This window comes from Chelmon rostratus, chromosome 18 (assembly GCF_017976325.1).
Source record: "Chelmon rostratus isolate fCheRos1 chromosome 18, fCheRos1.pri, whole genome shotgun sequence".
NCBI lineage: Eukaryota > Metazoa > Chordata > Actinopteri > Chaetodontiformes > Chaetodontidae > Chelmon > Chelmon rostratus.
Genome location: NC_055675.1, coordinates 14,038,228 through 14,064,420, shown reverse-complemented (window position 1 = coordinate 14,064,420; position 26,193 = coordinate 14,038,228). Strand labels below are relative to the sequence as shown.

General features: G+C 41.3%; 2 protein-coding genes across 2 annotated transcripts; both read right to left on the bottom strand.

Moving 5' to 3' along the window:
* Positions 1-3,074: 3,074 nt before the first annotated feature.
* Positions 3,075-9,952, bottom strand: epm2a (EPM2A glucan phosphatase, laforin). The gene is made up of 4 exons (XM_041959171.1): positions 9,618-9,952; positions 8,953-9,127; positions 5,443-5,687; positions 3,075-4,018 (listed from the first exon to the last, which is right to left on the bottom strand). Exons 1-4 carry the CDS (start codon positions 9,862-9,864, stop codon positions 3,735-3,737), a joined length of 951 nt encoding a protein of 316 aa, XP_041815105.1. The 5' UTR covers positions 9,865-9,952; the 3' UTR covers positions 3,075-3,734.
* A 2,894-nt stretch (positions 9,953-12,846) lies between these two features.
* On the bottom strand, positions 12,847-24,054 carry LOC121622423 (hydroperoxide isomerase ALOXE3-like). Its single transcript, XM_041959382.1, has 15 exons — positions 23,908-24,054; positions 22,831-23,035; positions 22,632-22,713; positions 22,417-22,539; positions 22,160-22,263; positions 21,403-21,575; positions 21,088-21,231; positions 20,748-20,951; positions 18,476-18,562; positions 18,173-18,339; positions 17,909-18,030; positions 17,677-17,777; positions 16,594-16,764; positions 16,323-16,490; positions 12,847-13,080 (listed from the first exon to the last, which is right to left on the bottom strand). The coding sequence occupies exons 1-15, from the start codon at positions 24,052-24,054 to the stop codon at positions 12,847-12,849; spliced, it is 2,232 nt and encodes a 743-aa protein (XP_041815316.1).
* Between the last annotated feature and the right edge of the window lie 2,139 nt (positions 24,055-26,193).

Here is a 26,193-nt window from a genome sequence, read left to right as displayed (position 1 = left end):
AGTCAAGAGCAGTGTCGTCATTGCTGGATTTTCTTTAGGCACACAGTGAGCCCTCACCATGCAAATGCTATGGCTGGACTCGGAATCTATTAAGTAAATTGACCAGGAATATAAACTATATTTGTGGCTGTTTTTATGTGGGACTTGTGGGATGGTCTGTGCAGGTGAAAAAGCTTCTACTCAGTGATGAATGAATGCCTACTACACACTGGTCAAGCTAATGGAACTGCATGGAAGATGAATGGTAAACGTTTCAAAGGGCGGAGTTCATGTTGGAAATATCACGCGTTTAAGATGACCAAAGGCTTATTGGACAAAATACAGTTCACTCTGGAAGGCTGAAACAGTCTGGCTGGCAGTGTTCAGATAGTAATATCTAATGCAGAAGGTAAATAATGTCTTCTTGTGAGTGTGCCTTACTGACTTTAAATAGCTCTACACATACTTCTCAGAGATACGCAGAGAAACGTTTAATAAGGCCTTGGTAAGATCTGAAGTGTCTGGCTTGTTACTGGAAACAGCTTTGTTACTTAACTGTTGGATGAAATGAGGCAGTGGTTGAAAATAAAGTGGAGTCTGTTAATCTTTGAATGCAGAGTGATGTACTTGACTGTACACAGTTTGACTTGTGTTACCTTGCTTTAGCTTTCTGAGTGTAACAGTACTATATGATAATGTAGTGTAATTATGATGAATTTGATTTGGCAGTTTTTGGTATATTTGACCAGAATCAAATGTGTGATGTTTCTCAATGATACGCAAGCAACATTAGCAGAAACATGAAGCAGGCTACGACTTGATTAGTTAGGGAACTAAACCAAAGTATAGCTATCCTACAAATAATAATTTCTAACACAGATGCTGGTGGAGAGTTCACATTTTTATGATGACATGGATCCACTCTTTTCCCTTGTGTCTTTTTTCTCCAGCAGTGGCAACCAGCCTGCAGTCTATAGCATTCTCAGGTGGATCATTTATAACATTCTGTACCTGTGCCTGTGTCATAGCCACTGTCCAAAATGCTTATCCTGAGGCCAGCAGAGATGCAGAGGGCTGTCTGGGGTACTTGCCATCTTTGATACACTGGACGGACATTATTCCCACTACTAACAATGAGAGGATATGTTCTTCACTGCTGGCGAGATTTTGCTATTTCAGACATTCTGCAGATGTTACTTTGGGAAGCTTGGCAGTAAATCCCGGGCACAGCTCTGGTGTTTTGTTTTCAGCTTGGCGTCTCTGTGCTGATACCAGGCTGTAGCACAACATAGCATATGCTACCATTGCCTTATAAATACACAACACATCACGTGTGTCCAATTAGTTTCACTATAAGCCCCTCTGCCCACATCCATGCATTGCTCTTACGGCAGGGGTGTCCTTAACAGCCAAGCAAGGATTAGCAAGGACTTTTGATTAATATTCCCAACATAACTGAAGCATCTTAATGGCCGAAATCATTAAGGCATTATATCTTTAATCTCGGTTCAGAGGGTCAGTCTATTTCATGTGTTCCTAATGTTTTATATGTAAAACCCAATTGGACAGGGTTTTTAACTATATTCTTTGGATTAATACAAGGTTACAGTAATCTTTAACTTTGCTGCAGTAATGTTATGTTCAGTTGGATAGTTTATATACAGGACATGCATTCTGAGGATTATACCAAGAATTTCTTTGTTTATAATCTTCACTTCTAGGCATGAATGACAGCACACTGAAAATATTCCAGTGAGAATAATTTTTGCTGTCCATCTTTCATTTAAATGCATGATCATTATCAAGCTCCCCTGCTTGGAACCATACACTGTGATTTACACACTAAAAGGTTTGTCCTCAGTTCTTGTTTCTTTTTTTTTTTTTCACTTTACAGGAGAGGGAAAAAAAACTGGTCTAGCTCAGTCGATGGATCGATTAATGGATAAAACAGCAGGTGTACTGCAGGAGCAAATTTAAACAATCGATCCAAGCTGATGGCTTGCAGGGACATTGCAAGCCAAAACAATAGGTACAACACAGGTACACAGTGTACCCTCTCAGCACGTTCTGGACTAATCCACCTTTAGGAAAATTTGTGAATTCTTTGTGGAATAAATCTTCTACACCATAAAAAGCTGTCTCTTTGATGGCTACAATTTCTCTGTAATTCTTACTATAATTTAAATGCTGACATCAGTTTGAATGGTGTACTGTAGGTGATTGAAATATCCTTTAAATTGGTGGAATACCAACACTTTATAACAGTCAAACACTGACAATAACCCAGTGGAATAACCTACGCGTATACAATGCTGTTTACACAGATATAATTCTCCTCAAATCAGTACATACTCTGCTTTTTCAAATAAAAGAAGAAAAGCATTTCACTCATTTTGTATTCAGGTTTTGTGACTATTTTTAGAACATTTGGAAATCTATGATGAGAGCACAGTGCATGGTTCACTCCACCAACCCATCCCCTCTGACATCTTCATAAAGTGCTGTTTTTTGAAGGGACTCGGTGAAAAGTAATGAGAAGGTATATGACTTGTGCTTGAGGAGAAAAATCTCTCCTCCTCTCTAGCTCGGTAACTTTCTGAAATCAGGGACAGGTGACAAAAACACGGTATCCTTAAAAAAATAAAGAGCAAAAGCAATATATCCTAAATAGGAGTCAAGGCAGGAGTTCAAAATTGACAACGATATTCCAATAATGTCTTATTATGTATGCATTAAAATGGTCTGGCAGGGATGTTGTTTTTGTTATTTAGGAATAGCATCTGTCAGATAAATAAATAAAGATGAAATGCTATCAAGCTCTCTGAGAGAGATGGGGCAGAGCTGTATTCTTCGATGTCTGGCAGCTGAATACCTCTCTGACAGAGGGGGAGAGGCATTGTCGTTATTTTGGTTTTAGGAATTGATTTATTGCTTTGGCAAGGAGTGCCATTTTCATGCAGCATTAAGACCTCTCTCCTAAAAAGAATGAATAAAAAAAGAAAACATAATTTTCCCTTCTGAAATGAAAAAAAAAGGATTCACTAAATTGATACACAATTATGCAACTGTGGAATAATCCTTTACTGAGGAGCACAGTATGTTGGAGGAGCGGAAACATTGTTCATGACCTGCTTTCCCCTCACCTTGAAATGAGAAATCTCACCCTGCATAATATAATAGACTATCTCTCTGGCCTTGATAAACCCACTTTTTAGTATGGTGATATGCATTTGCTTTGCTGTGTGTTCCTCTCATTCATTGCGGTTCAGCACATCAACAAAAAGTTGCCTTCTCGAAATGTCAACTCTATTCACTGATTATTACAAAAAAGGCTGAAAGAAAAGGTCTTTCCAAACACACCTGCGGATGTTTACTAGAAACTACAAATAGTCTCCTTAGCTGACTTCAGGTGCACGTTTTGCATCTGTACATGCTAAATGATTAATTCCTGAAGTTGCAACACATCACAGTAGGATTAATTGCTTGCAACATCTCTCCATATACTTGGAGGTTAACCAGATTTTGAAAGCCATTCAGCATAGTGGGTCATTTCTGGACATTAGATGGAAAGAAGTTAATTTTTTTGCTGCTATATATTGTAGATCATTTCGCCTTCCGACACCTTTTTATGCTGACTATAGAGTGTTTTTTCACACAACATCAGGAATCATTTTTGTTACCAAAACTCCAGTCCAGTTGAGCTTTCCACAACTTTAAATTCTGCTTCAAATTTGAAGAACTCATAATAAGGACACTCAACTCTCTGGGTAAGAGATGGACGATTGCAGATGTCCAAACTTCTGGATGAAGTCTGCCTGAGCCTGGACTAAAGCCTCCTCGTCTATGTACACCGCCGGCCTCCTGGCTGTAACAAAGTACTGCACCTTCCTCAGGCTCCAGCCGAGGACGTACATGAGCAGGCCACACACCGCTGCCGTCGACCTGCCCACTCCAGCGTTACAGTGAACATAGACAGTGTGGCCGTTCTCCAAGAGACCGTGAAGCAAGAATACAGCCTGGGGAAGCATCCTGATCCGGCCTGCAGAAGAGGACAATAACACAAAATAATCTCAAAGGAGAAGGCTGGCCATATTCTGTTTTTTTCTTATCTCGATCAATCCATTGAAAAAGACCAAAAAAAAACATTGTGTTACTCAAAACTTTGCCACTTCTCTTCTCTGTCTGTGGCTCTCAGTCCCAAGTCCTTTTATTCCTACCAAACTAAATTTGGTGACACTTTATGTTAAGGTCCTCACATTCACTGTTAATTAGTTGCTTATTAACATGCATGTTAGGAGCATATTGGCTCTTTATTAGTCATTGTAAAGCCCTTATTAGTGGATTATTCTGAATGACCATATTCTACAACACGAGGCCACCAAGTGCTTCCCTTCACTAACCTCCTACATGAATCACAATCTTAATAACATATCTCCAACCATAACCATAACCTCCTGAACCCCAGAATAAGACATTAGTAAGTGCTTTATACCGACTAATAAAGAGCCAATATGCATGCTAATAACAGCTGGGAACTGTAGTTTTTAACAAACGTTAATCAAGCAAAAGTAAATGGTGTATATAGGTTGGGGACTATTTTCAGGTATGGATTAACACACATTAAGTGAGTATTTGAAACCAGGATGGTGTATGTGAGATTGATTCAGAATGAAGAAACTCACTGATGTGTTTTTACTAACTTTTGGTCTGTGGCACAGGAAAAAGATATATCAGACTTCTAGCTACACAGACAACATGTGTTAGTTGGATTTGGTTGGTTGGTTTTGGTCTTTTCTTGGTATTGGTTCACAATAAGGACAGTACAGAATAAGACCAGAGATATTCTTTAACATACTGTGACCTGTATGGTTTAACTTGAAAATGTACTACTTTGCATCACCTCATGAGAAGAAACATCTTAAATAAATATCTTAAATATAAATGCCTCCCCATGCATTCTTAAAATGTACATTTATTACAATCCTTGTGTGGGTGGATTTAACACTCACTGTGGACACATAAATAACACTCTGTGACTGACACAACATGTGAAATACTGTACTGTAGGATTAATTTTTAACATTCTGGTTAAAGGAAACCTTTGAAGGTGATTTATGGTCATGGTCGGATGTAGTTTCATCAGTCAGAGATCCTTTGCTTATTTCTTGCATTCATCTACTTGTAGAAACTGTGAGTAAAAGCATTCATCTCTGCTGGTTTTCTGACCTTTGAATATTTGAATGGAACCCTTAATACGGCGCGGTGAAGGTTGGCACTGTAAATCTAGAGCTCAGACAGATTACCCAGACCCATGCATGTACTGTGCTGTATATACACTGTGTCTTTCAGGAAGATGTTAAGTCCCTAACAGCTCAAAGCTGTGTCTGTCCTCTCACTCTCACTTAATAAAATACTATTATTATTGCTGAATTTAATTTTGTATGTCCGCAAAATCCTGCTTACCCTCAGTGCTCATGTCAGGTGTGGGCATCCACACATACACCAGGCCACAGTCATTGTACAAGTGCATCATGGTCTCTGGGGTCATGGCTTCCCCAGCGTTGCGCCTGCAGCCATTGGAGTTGTTTACCACATCCCACTCTGTCTGGAAGTTCATCACTGCAGTAATTCCCAATTCATGCTTCATCTTTATAGTCACATGTTCCACCTGTCGAGGGCAACTGCCCAGCCAAACACGTGGCAGCACCCTGGGGCAGTACACAGGAAAGCATGAGTCATTTATTTGTATTTTTTGTGTTTGTTTGTTTTAGCCTTTACTGGACAGTGACGGTGAAGAGGCAGACAGGACACAGGAGAAGGCTATGACATGCAACAAAGGTTGCTGGCTTGAACTGAAGCAGCAAACATGTGGCCACGTGACACTCGCTGTAACCGTTTGGCTACCAAGATACTCCATTTATTTGTATTAATAATTGCATGCTGCACATGATGCAAATACTGACTAGCCATTGAGAAATTTGCAAGATAATGTACAGGTGAATATTTTCAGGTTATACAGGATCAGAATGGATCTGTTTTTCAAGAGTAGTGTTTAGATAAAAGTACAAAGGGATGCAAAGTGGAGATAGAGAATAAAGAAATGTGATGAAGGATTACAATTGTACTGTGGGATGTGGCATGAAGAAATGGCATGAAGAGAACCTTGGATGCTGCAAGGAAAAAAAGAATTGGCTAGAGCGAGAGAGACCGCTGACAAGTGCAGAGGGCAAGAGCAGAGAATTACAAGTTACTCCTGAGCAAAATGACAAGTTATTTCTTGAAAACTCACTTAGATCAGAGGAAAGCTGACCTCAGCAGGTCACTAATAAGCAAAAGGTTTCATCCCTCTCCGTTTCTTTCTCCTACCTTCCTCCCTCTCGTCCTCGTAGCAGTGATGTTTTATTGACCTCTTGTCCCTCTAATTTCCTTTCTGACCACTAAGGTCTGAGGCAGACTCCATTTAGTGCTCATTAGCGTGCAAGTCAAAGTCAACAACCAGAGGAGGTGACACATGGAAGGAAGGAAGGACGCTGTTAATCTGTGATGTCCCAGATTGCCATTGTGGTCAACATCTCTGGTTTCGACATGCTATTATCAGATGACCTGTTTTTTTTTTTTTCACATAAAAAAATCCCTGCAAAACAGCTTTTTTATCAATATGTAACAAGTGCAGTATATAAAAAAGGAAACGTGAACTGCCCAAGTCGTGTAAAAACTATTTTTTCATTGTTCGCTCTATGTATGACGAGGTATTTTACCATCTATTTCAGTCTATCACAGTAAAGTGAAAATGTGATATGGTGGACAATTCTCCTCGATGGTTTTCCTCTTTCCCACCTAACCTAACAATGAAGGAATATATGTTGTATGTTTTGTCTCTAGTGTTTAGTTAGTCCAATATGACATTATAAATTGACACATAAATGACGTTACAACTGAAATACCGGACATGTTCAGTTCAACAGTAATAAAAACTCATGATAAAAATGGCTTTATAACCCTCAGGCCTGCTCCTCTCCAAATATGAGCAGGAGAGATGAGGCACCTGCTAGACTGTGAGTAAAAGTCCCTTTGAATCATATAATGAGTTACTGCAGAGGTGAGTGTGTATGATACTTGGGGCTACACGGATGCAACGTCTGGGAGACTAATTTAAAAAGCTATTAATATAGGCAAGATACAAGGGCACAGTGCTTCCTACCGAACACAGGTCCTTGACATAAGCCTTGTAAGGTCTTCGGACACAAATTAAAACCTGATGGCACCAGCCAAGCCTGCTCATTCTTATGCAAGTTATGTGCTCACTGCCTCAGGGGTTCTGGGCTAATTTCTGCTGTGCCTGGTATACCATGGCACGGAGTATGTGCCTTACAAAGGTAGGCATGCATAGGAAGGTTGATTGAGTGTAAGCTGGGTGTAGTGTGCGTCTCATCAATCTGAATTGTCCCAGCTAACCCCAGATTTTAAGCAAATTTCATCTCGTCCTCTGAGCCCATGTTATGTGTGTTAATAGTCTGTGAGGCACAGTAGTGTAACAGTGCATAAAACATTCAAACATGGTGGTGGACTGTTGCTTTTGTACCCAGTGGATCTCTGATCAAAGACAGACTTTCATCCTCTAGGCACCATGGACATCTGTACCAAATTTCACTACAATCCAACGAATAGTCTTCACCACACTAAAAACTACAAATGTCATTCTCATGGTGACTCTAAAGGAAAAGTCAGGGGATCGCCAAAGTCAGTTGGATTCGTCCTCTGGGAAGCATGGATGATTGTACAAAATCTGATGGCAATCCATGTAATAGCTGTTGAGATATCGCCGTCTGGACCAAAGTGATGGACTGATTGAAAAACTGACTGTTCAACAGACATCCTATCCCTCAAGCCACGCTGCTACCGTGGCTAAAAATTGTTGCAAGTTATTCAATTTTAGCAGAACAATGGTCTGAAACATGTAATGAAGAAGAGCAACGGGTGTAAGTGACTGAATTTAGCCCAACCTGTCATTGAGCTGTTGCGAGCTGAAACAAACAACAAGGCTGAGGAGGTGATAATACAACTGCTTGTGGCGTACTTTTTGAAGGGACGGTCATTTTCAAGTGACAGACAGCAATTATAACTAAATGGGAGAGAGCAAGGTTGAAAAACAAAGTGTGATCAGGCACAAGAGGACGACTGAGGCTTTTGTCTGCCCTGCAAGAGAGGAAGGTGCAATTTTTAGACTTTGATAAAGAAAGGGCAGTGTGACACGGCTGCCCTGCCCTCTTTGCAGGACACTGAAGTACTGACGAAGAATTTTCTCTGACAGATGTAATATCAGGGCAAAGCAGACTTCAAACTTGCATTGAGAATATAGATTAATGCACAAGCCTTGCTGAAGAAGATTGGCTATGTTTGAAAACTGGAAGGAAGATAAGAGAACGGGAACAGATGGGATCCTCAGTGTCATTAAAGTGACAATCACACATGGCATGGAAATTCATTGGCCCCAGGGGACCTCGTTAATTTTTAGTAATATGAAATACGGTACAGTACGCACATCGGATTTCACATCACAAAGGCAGGAAATAAGTTAACATTGTTGAAAATATATTCCATTCTCATAGTTGTCGAGAGTCAGTTGAGAAAATAAGTACCTACCTTCAGTACCCAGCTAGCTTAGCATAAAGACACAGGGGGGGAGGGTAACAAACTCCATCAACAAGCACTTCCTCCAAATCTACCTAAATAAAAAGTAATATCTTGTTTGCTGAATCCGTTCAAAAGCCAAACTGTTATAATTAAAAGAGAGCCTGTTTCATTGAGCCAGATGAGGGGTTTGAAAACAGTATAATTATCAAAAATACCTTGACATTTAGGCTGCCAGACTGACATATGCTGCCCACCTCTTAATTCATGCTGCCTTTTAGCTGAACCAGTCATATTTAAATTGCATTGTGAAATTGAGACGCCCACATTGTACTGCATTACCTGGAGAAATGTATGGCCTTCTGATCAGCCACACTGAAGTAAAAGTTGGTGGTGTGCGTCATCTCATCTGTGTGCCCTGTTTCCTCGATCCAGTGACCAATCGGGTGGCAGTACACCCCATCCACGATGTTCCTGTCATTATATGAACAGCATCTGTCATGGCTCGGACCACTTCCTGGTGACAAAGAAGATGAAGTTCCTGCAGGTTAGTGACTAAAAACACATTGTGGGATGTTTTGGGACATAGAGTACTCATAACAGGAAAACAACTGTTAAAGCATCAGTACAGGATTGTGTCTCTTCTAATAATACCAACAAGTGGAGGAGAGAAACATAGTACATTTTCTTTTAAGGTACTGTTTTCCACTTTCTGCTGCTTAATAGTAACTAAACTCCTCAGAAATGAAGAGTTAAATACTGTAATGTCTCTTCAAGTGTGCAGGTGACCTGAGCTCCATGAGCCAGTGAGCATTGAGTAGATGACAGGTGTCACTTTACTGCCATCATGTGGCGAGAAGGATACATTACATAATATGCACCAAACATGGCGGAGGTGTTTTCTTTTTTCGCTCGATGGGAATTGCATTAAATAAGTCACTAAAGCAACACCGTCGTCCACGCGGTTAAGCCTGATGGATAACATATTGCACAGTATCGGTGTATACCTTCCCAGATATAAGCGCCTCTGACTCTTTTGACGAACTTGAACCACAGCGTGTCTTTGACCGGCTCTGCCAGCTGCACGTCGCCGCTCCACAGACACGGTTCATGCGGTGACAGCAGCTTCTGTGAGGCTTTCATCTGGACCGCTCCGCTCGGGTCCCAGCGGCCCATTTCTGCACGCGAACCCAAAACAAAGACCTCCACGTCCGCAGACTCCGGAGTTAGTATGACGCCGAACCGGAATAACATGATCGCAGCTCTCACGTCCTCAGTCCGTTCAGTATGGCGGGTTTGGGTTATTACAACCTATATTATAACTCTTATTTTAAGGCCATGTGGCCCGTTTGGTGTCTAAAAATAATCGGATCGTGTTTTGGATGGTGTTGTTTGCAGCAAAGAGAGTATAGAAACAAAGAGGTCCCACTCTGTCAGAATTACTGGGCACCGCACATCAGCCACACCGGAGTGCGCGCTGCACGGATGTAATTCAAAATACTGTTAAAACTTTTACCGATTTTACTTCTATAAAACTTAACCTGTTTGCATTCTCCGCTAGATACGGTCTATTGAACTCCACTGCATTATACTGACAGGTGCTTCTATTATGATGTGCACCCCATTTATATCAGTGAGGGTAGACTATTGTAAAGAACAGAAACACCTCTGTATAATGATGTAGTTCAACAGTATATATATATATAGTATATATGTTGCATATGTTGTTGTTATATGTTTATGTCCGTGTATAAATATATCTGTATAAGTGTGTGTGTGAGGGAGAGTGTGTCCACCATGCTGTGGTATTCAATTCAGGATATAAGCCATTCTTTGAAGAATAGGAATGGACCTGCTTCCTGTCATCATTTGCAACGATAAATGCAGCAGACTAAACTTTGAGAACTCTACCAGTAACTAACATTACCCCTCAACTCACAAACTGTCTGCAACTCACAGCACACGAGTGAACTCAACTTGATTACGACCTTGTGTCGCATCGCCTGGGTAGAGTTTGCCATTGAATAAAATAAATTAATCGGTGACTCAGTAATTTACGCTGGGTATATGCCAAGACTAAGTACAGATTTTTTATTGAAGCCTTTGGGTGTGTCATGTCAAGTGTTACATGCAGCAGTTGGCTGCTGGCTCTCTCTCTCCCTCTCTCTCAGCTCTGTTTCCTCCTCCCTCTACCTGTTGCACACCTGAGGTGGATCATCACTCAGGTGAAGAGGAGGAGGGAATAAGAGGGGAAGCAAGTGGAGAGGGGGAGGGGCTCAGCACAACACATGGCACACAGCCAACGACAACTGGGGCCTGTTGCACAGAACCAGGATAAGGGATTAAGCCGGGATATGTTGGTTATCCTGGATCAACTTATCCTTGATCTGGTTGCACAAAAGCGGGATAGAGGGAAGTGGGATATAATTTGACATAAGTTACCATGGAGATATATTCTGTGGAGCTAGCCTGCTCCAGACCAGGCTAAATTCCAGGATATTTTTAATCTCATCCCTTATCTCAGTCAGCAGTTACCACAAATGAAAACCAATATTTATTCAACTTCCCACTACACATTCTTATCACATTCAACAAGACCCACTGTCATTATTTAAACATTTGTGATCATTAATTGCAATCATATATTATATGTATATGCAAATACTATGCTATGCATACTATGCAAATAATGTATAAAGCAAAGAATAACTTACTGCCAGGTAATGTTCAGAAACGGTTTTGTGATAGAGAGGGATGTTATAAATTGAGGGGTGAGTTAAATTACAGTACACAGCACAATAGGCCAAATGAATAGAAAATAACACAAATTCCTCTGCTATTGCAGGCCATATTCAACTTAAATGTACAGATTGCACTTTAACTGAAATAATTTAAAACATATTGGTCTCTGATCAGCCGACCACTGTCGTCATCCGGGAAGATGGCTGGATTGTCCCAGTCCACGTCTGATGGCACTGTGGGGGCCCTCTCCTTCCTCAGACAGGCCACATTATGGAGGACAGCACAAGCCACAGTAATACCGCATGCTCTGTCTGGACTGACCCTCAGATGGTGCAGACATTGGAAGCGTACCCTCAGGAGGCCAAAGGCCATCTCGATCCGAGCCCTTGTCCTGGCATGGGCATTGTTATGTGCCTGCTGTGCTCCCTGATGGTCTGCGTAAGGTGTGAGGCAAAAAGGCCTATTGTGCTATGTACTGTGTGTGTACAGGCCTGACATTTGTCTGTTCATTTGTTAAGTATGGATTTGTCCTGCATTTATTCCAGTGTGCAGACATGCAGGGTGTTTTATATACAGACCTTTGACAATGTGTATTTATTCTTGTGATGAATCATATGCTTTGATTCTGTGCTTTCTATCTTGTCGAGCACTGTGTGACTTCAGTTTTGAAAGGAACTGATGGATTACTTGCTTTGATTTATCCTGTTCAATAAAGGAAAGTCATGTCATCATGTTACTGTATGATGTGTATTTATATATATATATAGTATATTCCCGGATGACGACAGTGGTCGGCTGATCAGAGACCAATATGTTTTAAATTATTTCAGTTAAAGTGCAATCTGTACATTTAAGTTGAATATGGCCTGCAATAGCAGAGGAATTTGTGTTATTTTCTATTCATTTGGCCTATTGTGCTGTGTACTGTAATTTAACTCACCCCTCAATTTATAACATCCCTCTCTATCACAAAACCGTTTCTGAACATTACCTGGCAGTAAGTTATTCTTTGCTTTATACATTATTTGCATAGTATGCATAGCATAGTATTTGCATATACATATAATATATGATTGCAATTAATGATCACAAATGTTTAAATAATGACAGTGGGTCTTGTTGAATGTGATAAGAATGTGTAGTGGGAAGTTGAATAAATATTGGTTTTCATTTGTGGTAACTGCTGACTGAGATAAGGGATGAGATTAAATAGATCCTGGAACCAGGATAACCAACATATCCCGGCTTAATCCCTTAAAGGTGGAAAAGTTGGAACGGGTGATAAGCACACAGCTGAAACAGTGGCTTGGAGTTCCACGGTGCCTAAGCTCCATCGGACTGTACGGGAATGGAAAATTGAAATTACCAATCACAGGTCTCGTGGAGGAATTCAAATGCACCAAAGCAAGGCTGGTCATGACCCTTTCTGAATCTGAGGACACAGTCATTCGAACAGCGCCCCCCCGGGTGGCAACGGGAAGAAAGTGGACTCCATCAGAAGCTGTTCAGAGTGCAAAGTCCGCTCTTCACTTTAGAGATGTGGTTGGCCAAGTCCAGCATGGGAGAGCGGGTCTTGGGCTCATCCCAAAAGCTCCTCTGTGGCACCAAGCAACACCAGCGCAGAAGAGACAGCTTGTGGTAGAGGAAGTCAGGAGGCAGGAGGAGGTAGACCGACATGCCAAAGCTGTCTCCATGGCTAGGCAGGGGAGATGGACCAACTGGGAGAGCCTAGAGAGGAAAAGTCTCAGCTGGCGTGACATCTGGCAGATGGAGGGAGCGCAGCTGGGCTTTACCATCAGAGCAACGTATGACCTGTTATCTTCCCCTGAAAATCTAAAAATGTGGTATGGAGAAGATCCCGCCTGTTCCCTGTGTCGAGCATCAGCATCCCTTAAGCACATCCTGTCAGGATGCACTACAAGTCTTACCCAAGGGTGTTATACTTGGAGACATAACCAAGTACTCAGAGAACTGGCATCTACACTGGAACAGAAGCAAATCACCACAAATCAGCTTCCACAAACAGCAACGGGAAAGGTCCACTTCCTACAGTTTGTACCACCAGGCCAATCTCAAGAACACCAAACAACACCAAAGGATGCCAGCATCCTGCAGTCTGCTCGAGATTGGAAATTGGAAGTGGACATTGGCAAAAAGCTCGTGTTTCCCCCAGAAATAGCGGCTACAACACTCCGGCCAGACATGGTCCTGTGGTCTCCATCAGCAAAGCTGGTTTATGTCGTGGAGCTGACAGTACCATGGGAAGATGGGGTTGAAGAGGCGTATGAGCGAAAGAAAAACAAATATGCTGACCTGGCAGCAGAAGCATCCCAGAACGGCTGGAAGACCACCATCTTCCCAGTAGAAGTGGGATGCAGGGGATTCTTTGCAACATCTACCATCAGTCTGCTGAGGAAAGTGGGGGTGAGGGGATGCCCCCTTCAACAGGCATTCAAGACCGTGTCAAGTACTGCCGAAAGAGGCAGCAACTGGCTCTGGATAAAGAGAAATGACAACAACTGGGCACCAAGATAGCGACAGATGGTATGCGGCCAGGCATACACCTGGCCCAGGGAGAAGGACACCCCTGCCATGCAGAGTCCATCGAGGATCATAGAGGGTATGGTATGGAGGGGGGTGTGCCTGGGACGCTGGGTACACCGTTGAGCCCTCTGGAGACGTCGTGGGTTTCAATCAACGAAACGTCGATGAAGCAGGGTATCCACCTGATGACCCCAATGAAATACATACCCTCCTTTTCACCACTTCATACCGACTGCTATGTTCAAGAGTTACCTACTTACCAAGGGATTAAAACATCTAGTCCTATTAGCTTTACTTATCCTGGTTTTGTGCAACAGGCCCCTGGCAGGTAGAGAGGAGGTTTTTCTTTCCTCTGTTTTGGTTTTTTTCCTTTTCCCCAATCACATTCAGTCCCATGCCCCTTTAGGGGCTGGGACTTTTGTTATGTTAGTTTGTTTTGTTAGTTTGGGCTGGAGACCACCAGTAGCCACGTTATTTGTCTTTTATTTATGATAGTTTTTGTCTTTATTAGGTTAGAGGGAGACGTCGGGTGCGACGATCCGCTGTAGGGTTGGCCCGACGCCTCCCTTCTTTTGTTTCTTTTGGCCGGGGTCTCCAGCCCCTTTTGTTTCTCATTTGGTTTGTTTGGGATTTGGTTGAAATAAAGCTTGTGGGTCTATTGGCATCTACCTGTCGTGGCGTCCTTTTCTTATATGTTGCTGTCTCCTGGCCCTAGCCAGCCTTGGTTGATTTGTTTAATGTGGAGGCCGTAACATATTTGGGGGCTCGTCCATCGCGGTTTCCACGCTGATTGTTTGGCTTCTTTTTGGAAGGTTGGTTTGGTGCGCATGGTTTTGCTTCCGCGCTATCGCTGTTAGAGTGTCTCGGCGTGGTTGCTTGTATCGGCCAGTTGTATCATCGCAGTGTTTTTCCTAGTGGCAGTGGACACGTAGCTTGACACTAGGGTCTTATATCTTTGATACTTTGTATTGTTTGCCATTGATTGGTATTGCTGATTGTTTGTGTGCTTTTTGTGGGTTTTGTGCACATGTTTTTGGACGCCAATTAAGTCAAAAGCTGTATGTGCCATTTTTCTTTTGTGTGCTGTGCCAGATTGCGGGCAGTGATTTTGTGTGTCAGCCCCTCTTTTTCCCCTTTCAACTCAGTGGGGTTTCTTTTTGCGATCGGTTTTTGGGTGCTCTGTGTTGACTAACATGTCGTAAACACTTTGAAGTGGCCTGAGAATATCTGGTCACTATTGCTACAGTGTGTGTTTACTGGCAAAGCTCAAGAAGCTTATGCATCCTTGTCACCTGATTTGAGTCTCGATTACGAGAAAGTTAAAACAGCTGTGCTGAGGGCCTATGAATTAGTGCCTGAAGCATATCGCCAAAAGTTTAGACGTTTAAAAAAATCTGACAGTCAAACTTGGAGTTTGGACGTGGAAAAAGAAGCGCTGTTTGATCGTTGGTGTCCACCATGTCTGATGCATGTCGGATCGTCGCACCCGATGTCTCCCTTCTTTTGTTTCTTTTGGCCGGGGTCTCCAGACCACCGGTAGCCACGTTATTCGTCTCTTATTTATGATAGTTTTTGTCTTAATTAGGTTAGAGGGAGACGATCCGCTGTAGGGTTGGCCCGACGCCTCCCTTCTTTTGTTTCTTTTGGCCGGGGTCTCCAGCCCCTTTTGTTTCTCATTTGGTTTGTTTGGGATTTGGTTGAAATAAAGCTTGTGGGTCTATTGGCATCTACCTGTCGTGGTGTCCTTTTCTTATATGTTGCTGCCTCCTGGCCCTAGCCAGCCTTGGTTGATTTGTTTAATGCGGAGGCCGTAACATCAAGTCACAGTTTTTAAGGTTAAGAAGTCCTGTACCATATGTAGGCAGGACACAAGAAACACAGAGGTAATAACACACATTAGTTCACCTTTATTTTGATATTAATAATCATGCATTTCTGTCATACGTAATTAAGTAGCTCTCCAATTACATAAATTTGTGAATACCGTGCAGCTTTATCTAATTAATTTCTGCCCTCCATCCTTAATGTTTTATATGAATGTAAAAAAACAAAACAAAAAAACCCCCACACATTAAAGAAAACCTGACTTTAAATTGCTTTTTTCAAATGCGGACAGAAAGAAGAGGATAAATAAAGAGGAACTCTGCACTGAGCCAGAACTCTGATATAATTGAAATCATCTTAACTAGCGTTAAACACAAGATCATTCACTTGTAGAAATCAGCTACAAATCCCCATACAACCAAAATATAGTCCTCTAGTCCCAGCATGCAATACCTCACTACATGTTTCTAAAACCTCACCTGCTCTGTGCATTAAATTCAGAGTTGAACACGTCTTGCCAGCATGCAAGACAGGTGTTGAGTTAGGTATGAATACAATTACCCACTGCAGACGGGCTCCCTCAGACTTTCTTAAGTAGCTACACTGTTCTCTATCTGACTAGGATCCAGATAGGTGTAGGGTATTTCAAGCTCTGAGTTTCTTTTTACAATTGCCTCACTGAGGGAGGACAACTCAGCTTGAAATTCCTTAATCATCTGCTTCGGGGCAGGCTCATCGAATCGTTCTTCAGGGTATGCCCCCAAGACAACCTGTCAAAATGCCAAAATGAAACCAAAATGAAACAGTCGATCAGATCAGTACTAAGTTCGCTATTGTTTTAAAAGCGCTGTCCAAAAAACTTCCCAAACTCACCATGTCAGAGTACTGTTCCGAAAGTAGCCGCACCATTGCAGCAAAACTGACCGTCTCTCCAATATTTGGGAGGGTCTCCATAATTGTCTTCATGCTTGACTGCCCCTTAGTGGTTGGAGGAGATTTGTGCAGCAGGAGCGTGCCATTGGGCGCCCAGGAGTGGTAGTCAAACTAAATTATGACAGAAGTTTCAGTACATATCACTGAAGTTTTTTATTTATATGTTCAGATTTACATATATATATGTAGACAAACACACCATATTATTGTGTGGTTGTGTTCAATTATTAAAAGAAAGATTGTAATGGATGAAGCAGGTTGCAGATCTGCCAAATGTACTATACACTTAAAGTGAAACAAATTCAATACATGATAAAACCTCAAAGGAACTTCAGGAAAGCAATATTGGATAGACAGTGGTTCCAAACCCTTTTTCTTAAAAGATTCCTTTTCTATCATGACCCTGATTAAGTGACATATTTCCTGGATATTTCGTATTGTATTCAGCGCATAACAATATCAATACAAAACAACTGATAAACTACAATTAACCTACAAAGTGAATGCAAAACTGCAAGAACTGCACTTCACAGAAGTCTGTGTAAAACAAATAATTTTGATGAATTTTGAGCAGATTATGTCCAGTGAATGTTGCATCACAGGTTTGTTTACTTGATGTTTTTAATAACTTTTTATGCAATTCTCTCTCTGTATTATGTTATTTTTTATTTTTTTTTATTTGCAGTCCTACATACGTAGCAGGCTTCTTTTTTGGCAAATACAGTGTTTTCCTCTTTCTGACTCTTGGCCATTGTTCTGTTAGCTCTGTGGATGTCAATTTCATTCATTCATTAAATGCTGAGTCATAGGCCTACAGTATTTTTTTAAGGGTCCCCTTAAACTCCAGAAGGCCTTGCAACTCGCAGTGACACTTTGGTGACCTCTAGTCGGGGACCCCAAAGTTGAAAGCCAGCGGGATAGAACACATTCTGGATCTGCCACACATTCCAAGTGTTTGATCAATTATCAAGTTTGTTTAAAGTTTAAGGAGCTTTCTGTTTTCAAAGCTGTTTATTGGCTCACCTGCCCGTTATTGACTGCAGCATGTTGAGCCGTCATTGAGAAGATCACCATGGTGATGAACTTGACCACTTCCTTGACAGAGCGAAAGCTTGCTGGAAAGCCTGTTGGCAGCACAATCATTATCAGTTAATAATCGCTATTCACTGCGTGCCTGAAAAACTTGCTGTGCAAAATGCTATAGGCTACTATACACACAGGTCGTGTTTACAAATGACTTCAGAACATTAAATACCTGAAGCTTTGTTTCCTAAGAAGCCATGTGTGAATATCTCACTGATCCATTCCTGCAGCTCAGTGTCTTTCTGGACCTCTCTGTCTGAGGGATAATAGTACTCCACTATGGCCTTCACAAAGCTGGTGAACACAAAATAATTAGATTTTAAGGTTTAGATTTAGGTCACATTTATATGTGAAAAAAGACAGAAGGACAGACACATTTATGGCTGTTTGCTAAATAGATCAGTTTGGGCAGTTGCAATATTTTCTTAAAGGTAACCTGTTAATGATGTTCCACAGCTTCAGGCCATCATCTCTGTAGTAGAAGTTGGGGATAGACTCAAGTCCTCGTGCAGCAATATTCTCTGGCAGACAGAAGGTGCTGTAGGTCAGTTCAGAGAGAGCCCTTCTCATGAGCTCTATTGCCCCGTCGGTTCCAAGTGAACTCTAATAATCAATAATGCATAAACATTACCATCAGACATGGTTTTTGAAGTAAAACAAAAGAAAGTTGGCTTTGCAATGGTGCAATATAGATGGCATAATCTGAATATTTAGAAAAATGTAACTTAAAGGGTCATACTAGACTGAAAGTTCCACCAGGTCCAAGAAGAGCGGTGCGGCCTGTAGTGTTTATGTGGAGAGTGTATCGGAAGTGTGGGAACAGCAGCTGTGCAGATAGAGGAAAGAAAATTTGAGGTAGTTTCTTCAAACAACAGGCAGCACATCATTCGATTACCAAAGGAAGCCATAACGAAACAAAGCTGAAAACAGGTTTTCTTCTTTATTGCTTGTTCCTAATATTTATCTGTGTAATATTATTCTTTGAAAACAAAACAATAAAAAGTTTATATTGTTCTGTGCGATATATTATGGCTAGATAAACATAGAATATAAGTTAATATAATTTAAGATATAAAGTTGTGGGGTGCCTTGGTTGTGTAGAGGTTTAAGGGGCTGACCACACAATCTCAGCATCCCTGTTTTGATTTTAAACTGGGATTATTGCATGCCTTCCTCATCTCTCTCTCTCCTCATTTGCTGTCTCCTTTATTATTTAGTCTCAGTCTTCAATGACACTGTGATTATCTGCTTCGGGTTTATTGGAGTTTCCCAGCAACAGCTGAAAGAAAATCAGGGAAGCAGCCTTTGCCAACTACACCCTAAAGCTCTGGAACATATGACCAATAGATATCAGGGAAGCCAGGTTGCTAAATATTTTTGAAAGAAAGCTAAAGGCCGTTGTCTTTGCTTTTCTTTAGCAGGGCTAAAACGTTTTCTGATACAAGCCAGATCCTTCAGCTCCCAGCCCTCTCCCGTCTCTTCTGGTGAGCCCCAGGGCTCTGTCCTGGGGCCCCTCCTCTTCATCATTTACCTTCTCCCTCTCTGCAATATCTTCCGCAAATGTTATATCCATTTCCACTGCTTCGCGGATGACACACAGCTCTATCTTTCCTGCAAACCAACCACTGCTCCCCCACCCTCGTCCCTCACCCTCTGCCTCTCTGAGATAAAATCTTGGTTCACCTCTAACTTCCTCAAACTTAACAGAAACAAAACAGAACTTCTTCTGGTTGGTACTAAAGCATCACTATCCAAAACTGACAGTTTCTTCCTCGATTTTGACAGCTCCACAGTGTCCCCCTCCCCTCAGGTTAAGAGTCTAGGTGTCATCCTCGATAGCTCACTATCTTTCCACTCTCACATCAATAACATTACCTGGTCTGCCTATTTTCATTTACGCAACATCAACCGTCTCCATCCCTCTTTCACCCCTCACACCACTGCTATCCTGGTCCACAGCCTTGTCACTTCCCGTCTTGATTATTGTAATTCACTCCTTTTCTGTGTCCCTCACAAGTCCCTCCATAAACTTCAACTGGTTCAAAACTCTGCAGCCTGCATCATCACCAAGACCCCCTCCTCTCACCATATTACCCCTGTCCTTCAGCAGCTCCATTGGCTCCCGGTTAAATACAGAATCACTTTCAAAATCTTACTGTATACATTTAAGGCTATTCACAACCAAGCCCCCCCCCCCCTTTCTGACCTCCTCTCCATAGCCACCCCCTCTTGTTCCCTCAGATCATCCTCCTCTCTCCACCTCTCTGTGCCCTCCACCCGTCTCAGCACCAACTCTGGAATTCACTACTGCCCGACATCAGAAACATTGATTGAACTGAAAACTCATCTGTTCCGGGCTGCCTTCTCTTTATAACTCCACTTCTCCTTGTTGCTTTTTTTTACTTGTTGGGTTTTATTTATTGTGCTTGTATTTATCTTGTGTTATTTGTGTTTTTATCGTCCTTGTATTCATCTTGTGTTATTTGTGTTTTACCCGCTCTGTAAAGTGTCCTTGAGTGTTCTGAAAGGCGCTTCCAAATAAAATTTATTATTATTATTATTATTATACTTGTATTTGTCCTTTGCCTCGCAGTTATGCGCTACTGCACTTTTCAAATGTGCTGTTTTACTTGATTTATTGCATGTACTCTGTTTATTTTCCATCTTATACGATGCATTCTCTCGATTCTATTTTAATCTATATTGTCATTGTTAGTACCAAGTGGGTTGTTCTCCATCTTTTATGCATCTTCATCTCATTTTTGCTGTTTTTATCAAGTGGCCTTTATGTCCTTTATCTTATTTTACGTTGATGCTTTATCCCCGTTTTTATGTTTATTCACTGTCTTTTTTATGTGAGGCAAATGTGATTTCTTTGTGACAAAGAAACAAACTAATAGCTTTCAAATAAAGTCATCAGTCATCAGACAAATATCCAAAAATAACTGAAAATGGATCAAGGCAATAGAAAAAAGTGCACCAGCACTGTGATTACTGCTGTGTAATTGTACCTTGTAGAGGGGATGAATCACAGGGAAGCTGCGGACCGTGGCGAGAATGTAAACTTCTGCCAGAAAGTGAGTGTTCATGAGGTGATGGACTGCTTCATGATCAATTACATCTGCACTTTTAAAAAACATCTTGGCTAGCAGCCAGTCCGTCTCCGTGTCACTGGGCAGAAAGATGGGGTTCTCCTCAGAGGGTTGTTGATGCAGCTGGAATATGTGAAACACTCATTTCATTTTTATATAAAATGGTGTGACAGGACTTATAAAAACATACCAGTGTGCTACAGAATGTAATATTTATATCTGACTAGACCACATGATTAAATGCTATATCAGTGAATACCTGTATTGCTATTGGCATCAGCTTGTTGTTTGGGTTCATGTAGAACAAACAGAGTCCACCAGTCACATGCAGAGTTTCACCATTATAGGTTCTAGGCGGTATTCCATCCATCATCTTCTTGTCACAGAGGAAGATTTTGCCTTTCTGTGTGGGGAAGAAAGGCAGAAGTGTTTCAGACAATATACAAATCACCTCCCAATGCTAAGATTATCAGAATATATCAAGACAATATGAAGAGGTCTATCTGTTGCCCAGTGTTTTAGACCTGGAATCCCAAAACAAAGTGCAAAGAGTATTGCCACTTATCTTCCATACCTTCATTTCACTCTTCAGAGAGCTTCCCTTTTCCAGGAATGGCTTTACCATCTCCTCTGTCACTGGAAAGTTTCGGGGAAGCACTGTGCACCTCTTGATCACGTTAGGGTTGACTGCGTTCAGAAACTGGTATCCGTAAAAGTCGTCTTCCTTCCAGTGTTCTGCAACATAATCTGTAAGAATTGCAATTGGCAAATATAATATCTAATGTCTGAAATGGTTTTATTTCTTTGAAGTACAACATGGTGATCATGGTCAATTATCAAACAGAAGTTACGTTAGCTTGACATGGACTGAAGATAAACAAACTGTTTAGCAGTTGACTCTGCAAAGTTGTGCAAAAAACAGTTTGCACAAAAAACAGTTTTCTTGAAAACATGCTGTGTAAGGTATGTTGCATTGTGGATGCACTCTTGTTGAGGATGTTGGGATGGTGAAACAGATATATAAGAAATAATGCTTCGCTGGACAAATTTAGCCCATCTGCTAAGTCACATCTCCCAAATTGCTGAGACAATGATTAGCAGTGCAAGTTGAAACAGGAAGCTGCACTAAAAAACAGTCCCATCAATCTGCCAACTTCTGATAGTTAGTAGACAGTAGAGAGTGAGATCACTTGTCGGTAAGCTAGAAAGAATTGTTTCAGTGCACTGATTATAGTGTGTCTTTCAAATGCTTATGTGCAGTCGCCTGTTATTATAAAACTGTGACAGGGTGATTGCTGTGGTGAACTTGAAAACTGGAAGAACAAATGTACCTGACATTGTAGTCCTTTTGTACCAGAAGATTTTTTTCATGTCTTCAATGCTTTCCCATTTTTCAGCAGAGCCAAGCAGCCCCTTAAGCACGAGTTCAATTCCACTGAAGTAAGACAAGCCCAAAAAAAGGGAAGACGTAATACAGGATTAAACAACATGCTGACATCAATGCTTCAAATGTGCTTTTTGCCTCGAAAGAGAATACGACTATATTGGAACTTGGTGGTGTCCATCATATGCATCTATATAGACCCACGTTATCACTTGTGTGCTCGACATTTCATGTGATCTGGATGCAGAGAAGCGAACTTCAGATGGTAACTCAGACGCTTCCTCCAAGCTGTTGCCGTGGGGTAGTCCTTCATACATAATCTTCCATCTAACAAAACAAACAAGCAATGTTACCGGAAAGCACAGAGACTAAACAGTAGTTGTGGCTCGAAATACAGCACGACACACATGAAATCTTACTGGTAAAAGCTCTTTTTAAGTGCCAGCTCCTTTTCCCGATGTTCAATCAGCAGGGGATGCTTCTCCTCAAAAACCTTCATGGCTGAGACATGAAAAGAACAGAACAGCATTCAAATTTTTACAAAAGTTGTCAAAAATAGAAATAAAAAGCTTTATATTAACTAATCTCTAAACATTCTCTGGGTAATTTGATGCAGACCTCTCCCTCCCCTCAGCTCTACCATCTCTCCCCTGGAGATCCATCTGTAACAGGGGAAAAGAATGGCGTCTCCCTCTGGAGTGGTCACCACCAGTTTGGATAAGTACCACTCATTTTCTGGGAGGAGGAAGAACGGATCCTTCTCCACCTTCACCAGCAGAAGTTCCCCCAGAGACAAACTGGATTTCACCGTATAAATCCCTGTCTGGAAAAAAGGGTGGAGGTACTTTATAATGTCTGTGATACAGCAGAAAATAATAATGACTTTATTCTATTATTAATTAATGGTGTAGGTCTCTGTCTTGGAATATAAATACAGATAGTAATAAGATTAGCTGAGATGTTCCAGTCCCAGATCCACACTCATTTGTGTACGTTGGACCCAAAACTAGAGACTTGTACAACGATGGAGTCAGTCAAGTATGCTTCTATAGCATACGGTAAACTAAAACAGCATATGATCGAAAAAGTGCAAATACACTCATTAACGGTATAACACAGTTAAACACGCATGTTACACTTAACACAAACACATTTACCCCAAAATATTTAGTAAAGCATATAATAGGCAAGCATTTAAGCCTGGATTGTCCTCTAAAGTTGTTGCTGTACTGTAAAAAAATATAGAAACAGGGATCTGCATTAAAGCACACATAGTGATAGACAGTTACGCCAACTGGCTGTGAAAGCCCTGTTTTTAACAGCACAATGAATCCTTTCAGAGAATATGAGGGCAGTTATGAGTTTGACAAGTGTGAATGAAATTTGGTGAGTTGAGAAAACCAGTGTGACAGGCTGGATGCAGAAAGATTTATTTTGAAATATCTTGAGAAATTTGGCAATTGAATTATGAATTGAATTAAAGTGCTAACCAGATTGCCACACAATTATGCCAATTACCATATAAAGTTAATGGCAGTAAATTGAATACAAGTCAATGTAATGTACTCAAATGAGTCACCAGATAGATCACAAGATTTTACAATATAAATACGAGCACAGACAAAAACCATTACAATGTCCTCGACCTAATTTGGGAATCACAATCAAAGCAGTTTCCAATTGGATTGAACTTACTGTCCCCGCTGTGAAGTCGATACCATAGTTGTCCAACTCAGTTCGGTCACTCTGCCCTTTACTTCCAAATAAAGTGACATATATGTGGTCCGATGTTCCTGCACTTTGCAAGTTGCCTGTCGTCACTTCTACCTTGTACTCGGCCATGGTCACTCAGTGGAAACTGCCTGTAAATTGCAGACTGAATGCTCCAGTACTCAGGTTTTCCTTCTCTGTGGGCTGCCTCTTTTGTACCGTTGAGCCTTTTTGAGATGAACCCCCCCCCCTCTAATTACCATTGGTGGTGTGACTCTGAACTTTGTTGTGTTTCCAGTTTTTTTCATGTCTATAGCTGTCAGGGGTTGAGGGGTAGGAGTTCTAGTTCCGTGTTCTGTGTGCCGAATCAGTCACTTAAACATTTGCTTTACACCTGAGTCTACATTGAGTGACGTCTCTGCATTTGTAAAGGTCAACAAGTTCACTTCATAAGCACATCATGTACTGTCGGACGGCTGCTGTGCTTGACACCTCAATTGGACACTCTAATTAAACCAAATGATAGTTATGGTAATGGTTGTGATTATTCCTAATACTGTTACTATGACATCTCTGTGTGGAACTTGCATTGTGCCACTGTACATTCTGTCTGTATACTGTCTACCCAGAGAAGGGAGTTTTTTCTTGCCACCATGTGCTTGCTCAAGGTGGGAATTGTTGTATCTCTGTAAATAATGTATGTAAATAATGGAATGAGTGCTGACTAGACCTGCTCTATATGTTTAGTGCCCTGAGATATCATCTGTTATAACACATTGCCATATATAGGTAAAACTGTCTTGACCTTTCTACTAGAAAGGAAATTCTTGTGTAAACCTCTGCCAAGACTACGTCTAAGACTGCACGGTCCTCTGAGACTGCACGGTCCCCTGAGACTACACAGTCCTCTAAGACTGCATGGTCCTCTGAGACTGTGCGGTCCTCTGAGACTGCACGGTCCTCTGAGACTACACGGTCCTCTGAGACTGCACGGTCCTCTGAGACTACACGGTCCTCTGAGACTGCACGGTCCTCTGAGACTGCACGGTCCTCTGAGACTGCACGGTCCTCTGAGACTGTACAGTCATCTAAATATGTGTTATTTTGCTATGAGGTCCAGCGATGCTAGGCTTGCATGCCCAATCATTCTAGAAGATTCTTCAGAACTCATCTGCACTGAGGCTTAACCAAACCTAATAGTTTTTTTATTGTAAATTTCTCTGTTTTACATTTATGATTCTTGACTTTTGTTGTTGTTGTTTTTTCTTTTGCTGTGTTTATTGTAATGCACTAAAATACCAAGGCAATTTCCTTGTGTGAAAACCAACTCAGCAATACACCTGATTCTTCTGATTGTGATGTGCAGTGACATACACATAGTAAATGACAGTCTATGAAAGCGTTTGGAATGCATACTTTCATGTCCTGAGGTCCGTTTCACAAAGCAGGTTTACTGAAAACTCCGAGTATGTTAACCCTGAAATGAGGGAAACTCTGAGTTTTCTGTTTCACATAGGAAGGTAAGTCAAACCAGAGAAAGAGGGGTAACTCAAGCCTGTTTCACAGACAGGGGTAAGTTAAACACTGAGTCAGTTACCGCAGTAACTGACTCTATGAACCTAACGTGGTCGGGACCAGGTTTTACTCAAGGAACCTCGAGTTTCTCTGTGTCTCCGCCCTCTTTCAACCACACACCGTATTTCACTTCCTCATTCATTCATTCAGGCGGCAGACGAGTTTTGGCATAGTTCTGCCGTCTGTTATTTAAAAAAAATAATTAAAAATATCAGTCAGTGGGAAGTCCATTAGGCACAGTAGGTGGTGACTTTTTTCGTTAACACGGCATGTTAATGTCTTTTGATCATGATCCCGTGGATGAAGGGCCAGCGATACTGCGCAGAGAATTAAATATTCGTCGGGAGATAGTTATCAGACCACGATGTTCTTGCTTTTCCAGACAGTTATCGGTGATAGGCCACCACCCGTTCTTTGTGCATCTGCCATCTTTCTGTTAGCTGAGTAAAAGTCTGTCTTAGTTTAAATATAGGCTTAATTATTTCACATAACATGATATAGATGAGAACACTTTTTTTCATAATTAAATTTTATTTCATTCGTTAACAAAAAACAAAACATTATATGAACACAATGTACCCAATTTTACAATGAAAGGGAGCCACTTAATATTTACTTTACAATGTAAAACATGATCAAAATTAGGTAGCTACCTCCATGAGATCATGCCGAGGTTTTACCTGTTTGAACAATGTT

Bases quoted from the DNA above. Each gene is read 5' to 3' on its own strand.
- epm2a (XM_041959171.1), bottom strand. From the start codon at position 9,864: ATGTTATTCCGGTTCGGCGTCATACTAACTCCGGAGTCTGCGGACGTG. The intron at 9,128-9,617 runs GTATACACCGAT...CTTTGTCACCAG, and splicing joins AGGCGCTTATATCTGGGAAG to GAAGTGGTCCGAGCCATGAC. The intron at 4,019-5,442 runs GTAAGCAGGATT...CCTCTTCTGCAG, and splicing joins ACCTGACATGAGCACTGAGG to GCCGGATCAGGATGCTTCCC.
- LOC121622423 (XM_041959382.1), bottom strand. From the start codon at position 24,054: ATGGCCGAGTACAAGGTAGAAGTGACGACAGGCAACTTGCAAAGTGCA. The intron at 22,540-22,631 runs GTAAGATTTCAT...TTGTTTTGTTAG, and splicing joins CTTAAAAAGAGCTTTTACCA to ATGGAAGATTATGTATGAAG. The intron at 22,264-22,416 runs GTGGGTCTATAT...GTCTTACTTCAG, and splicing joins TCGAGCACACAAGTGATAAC to TGGAATTGAACTCGTGCTTA.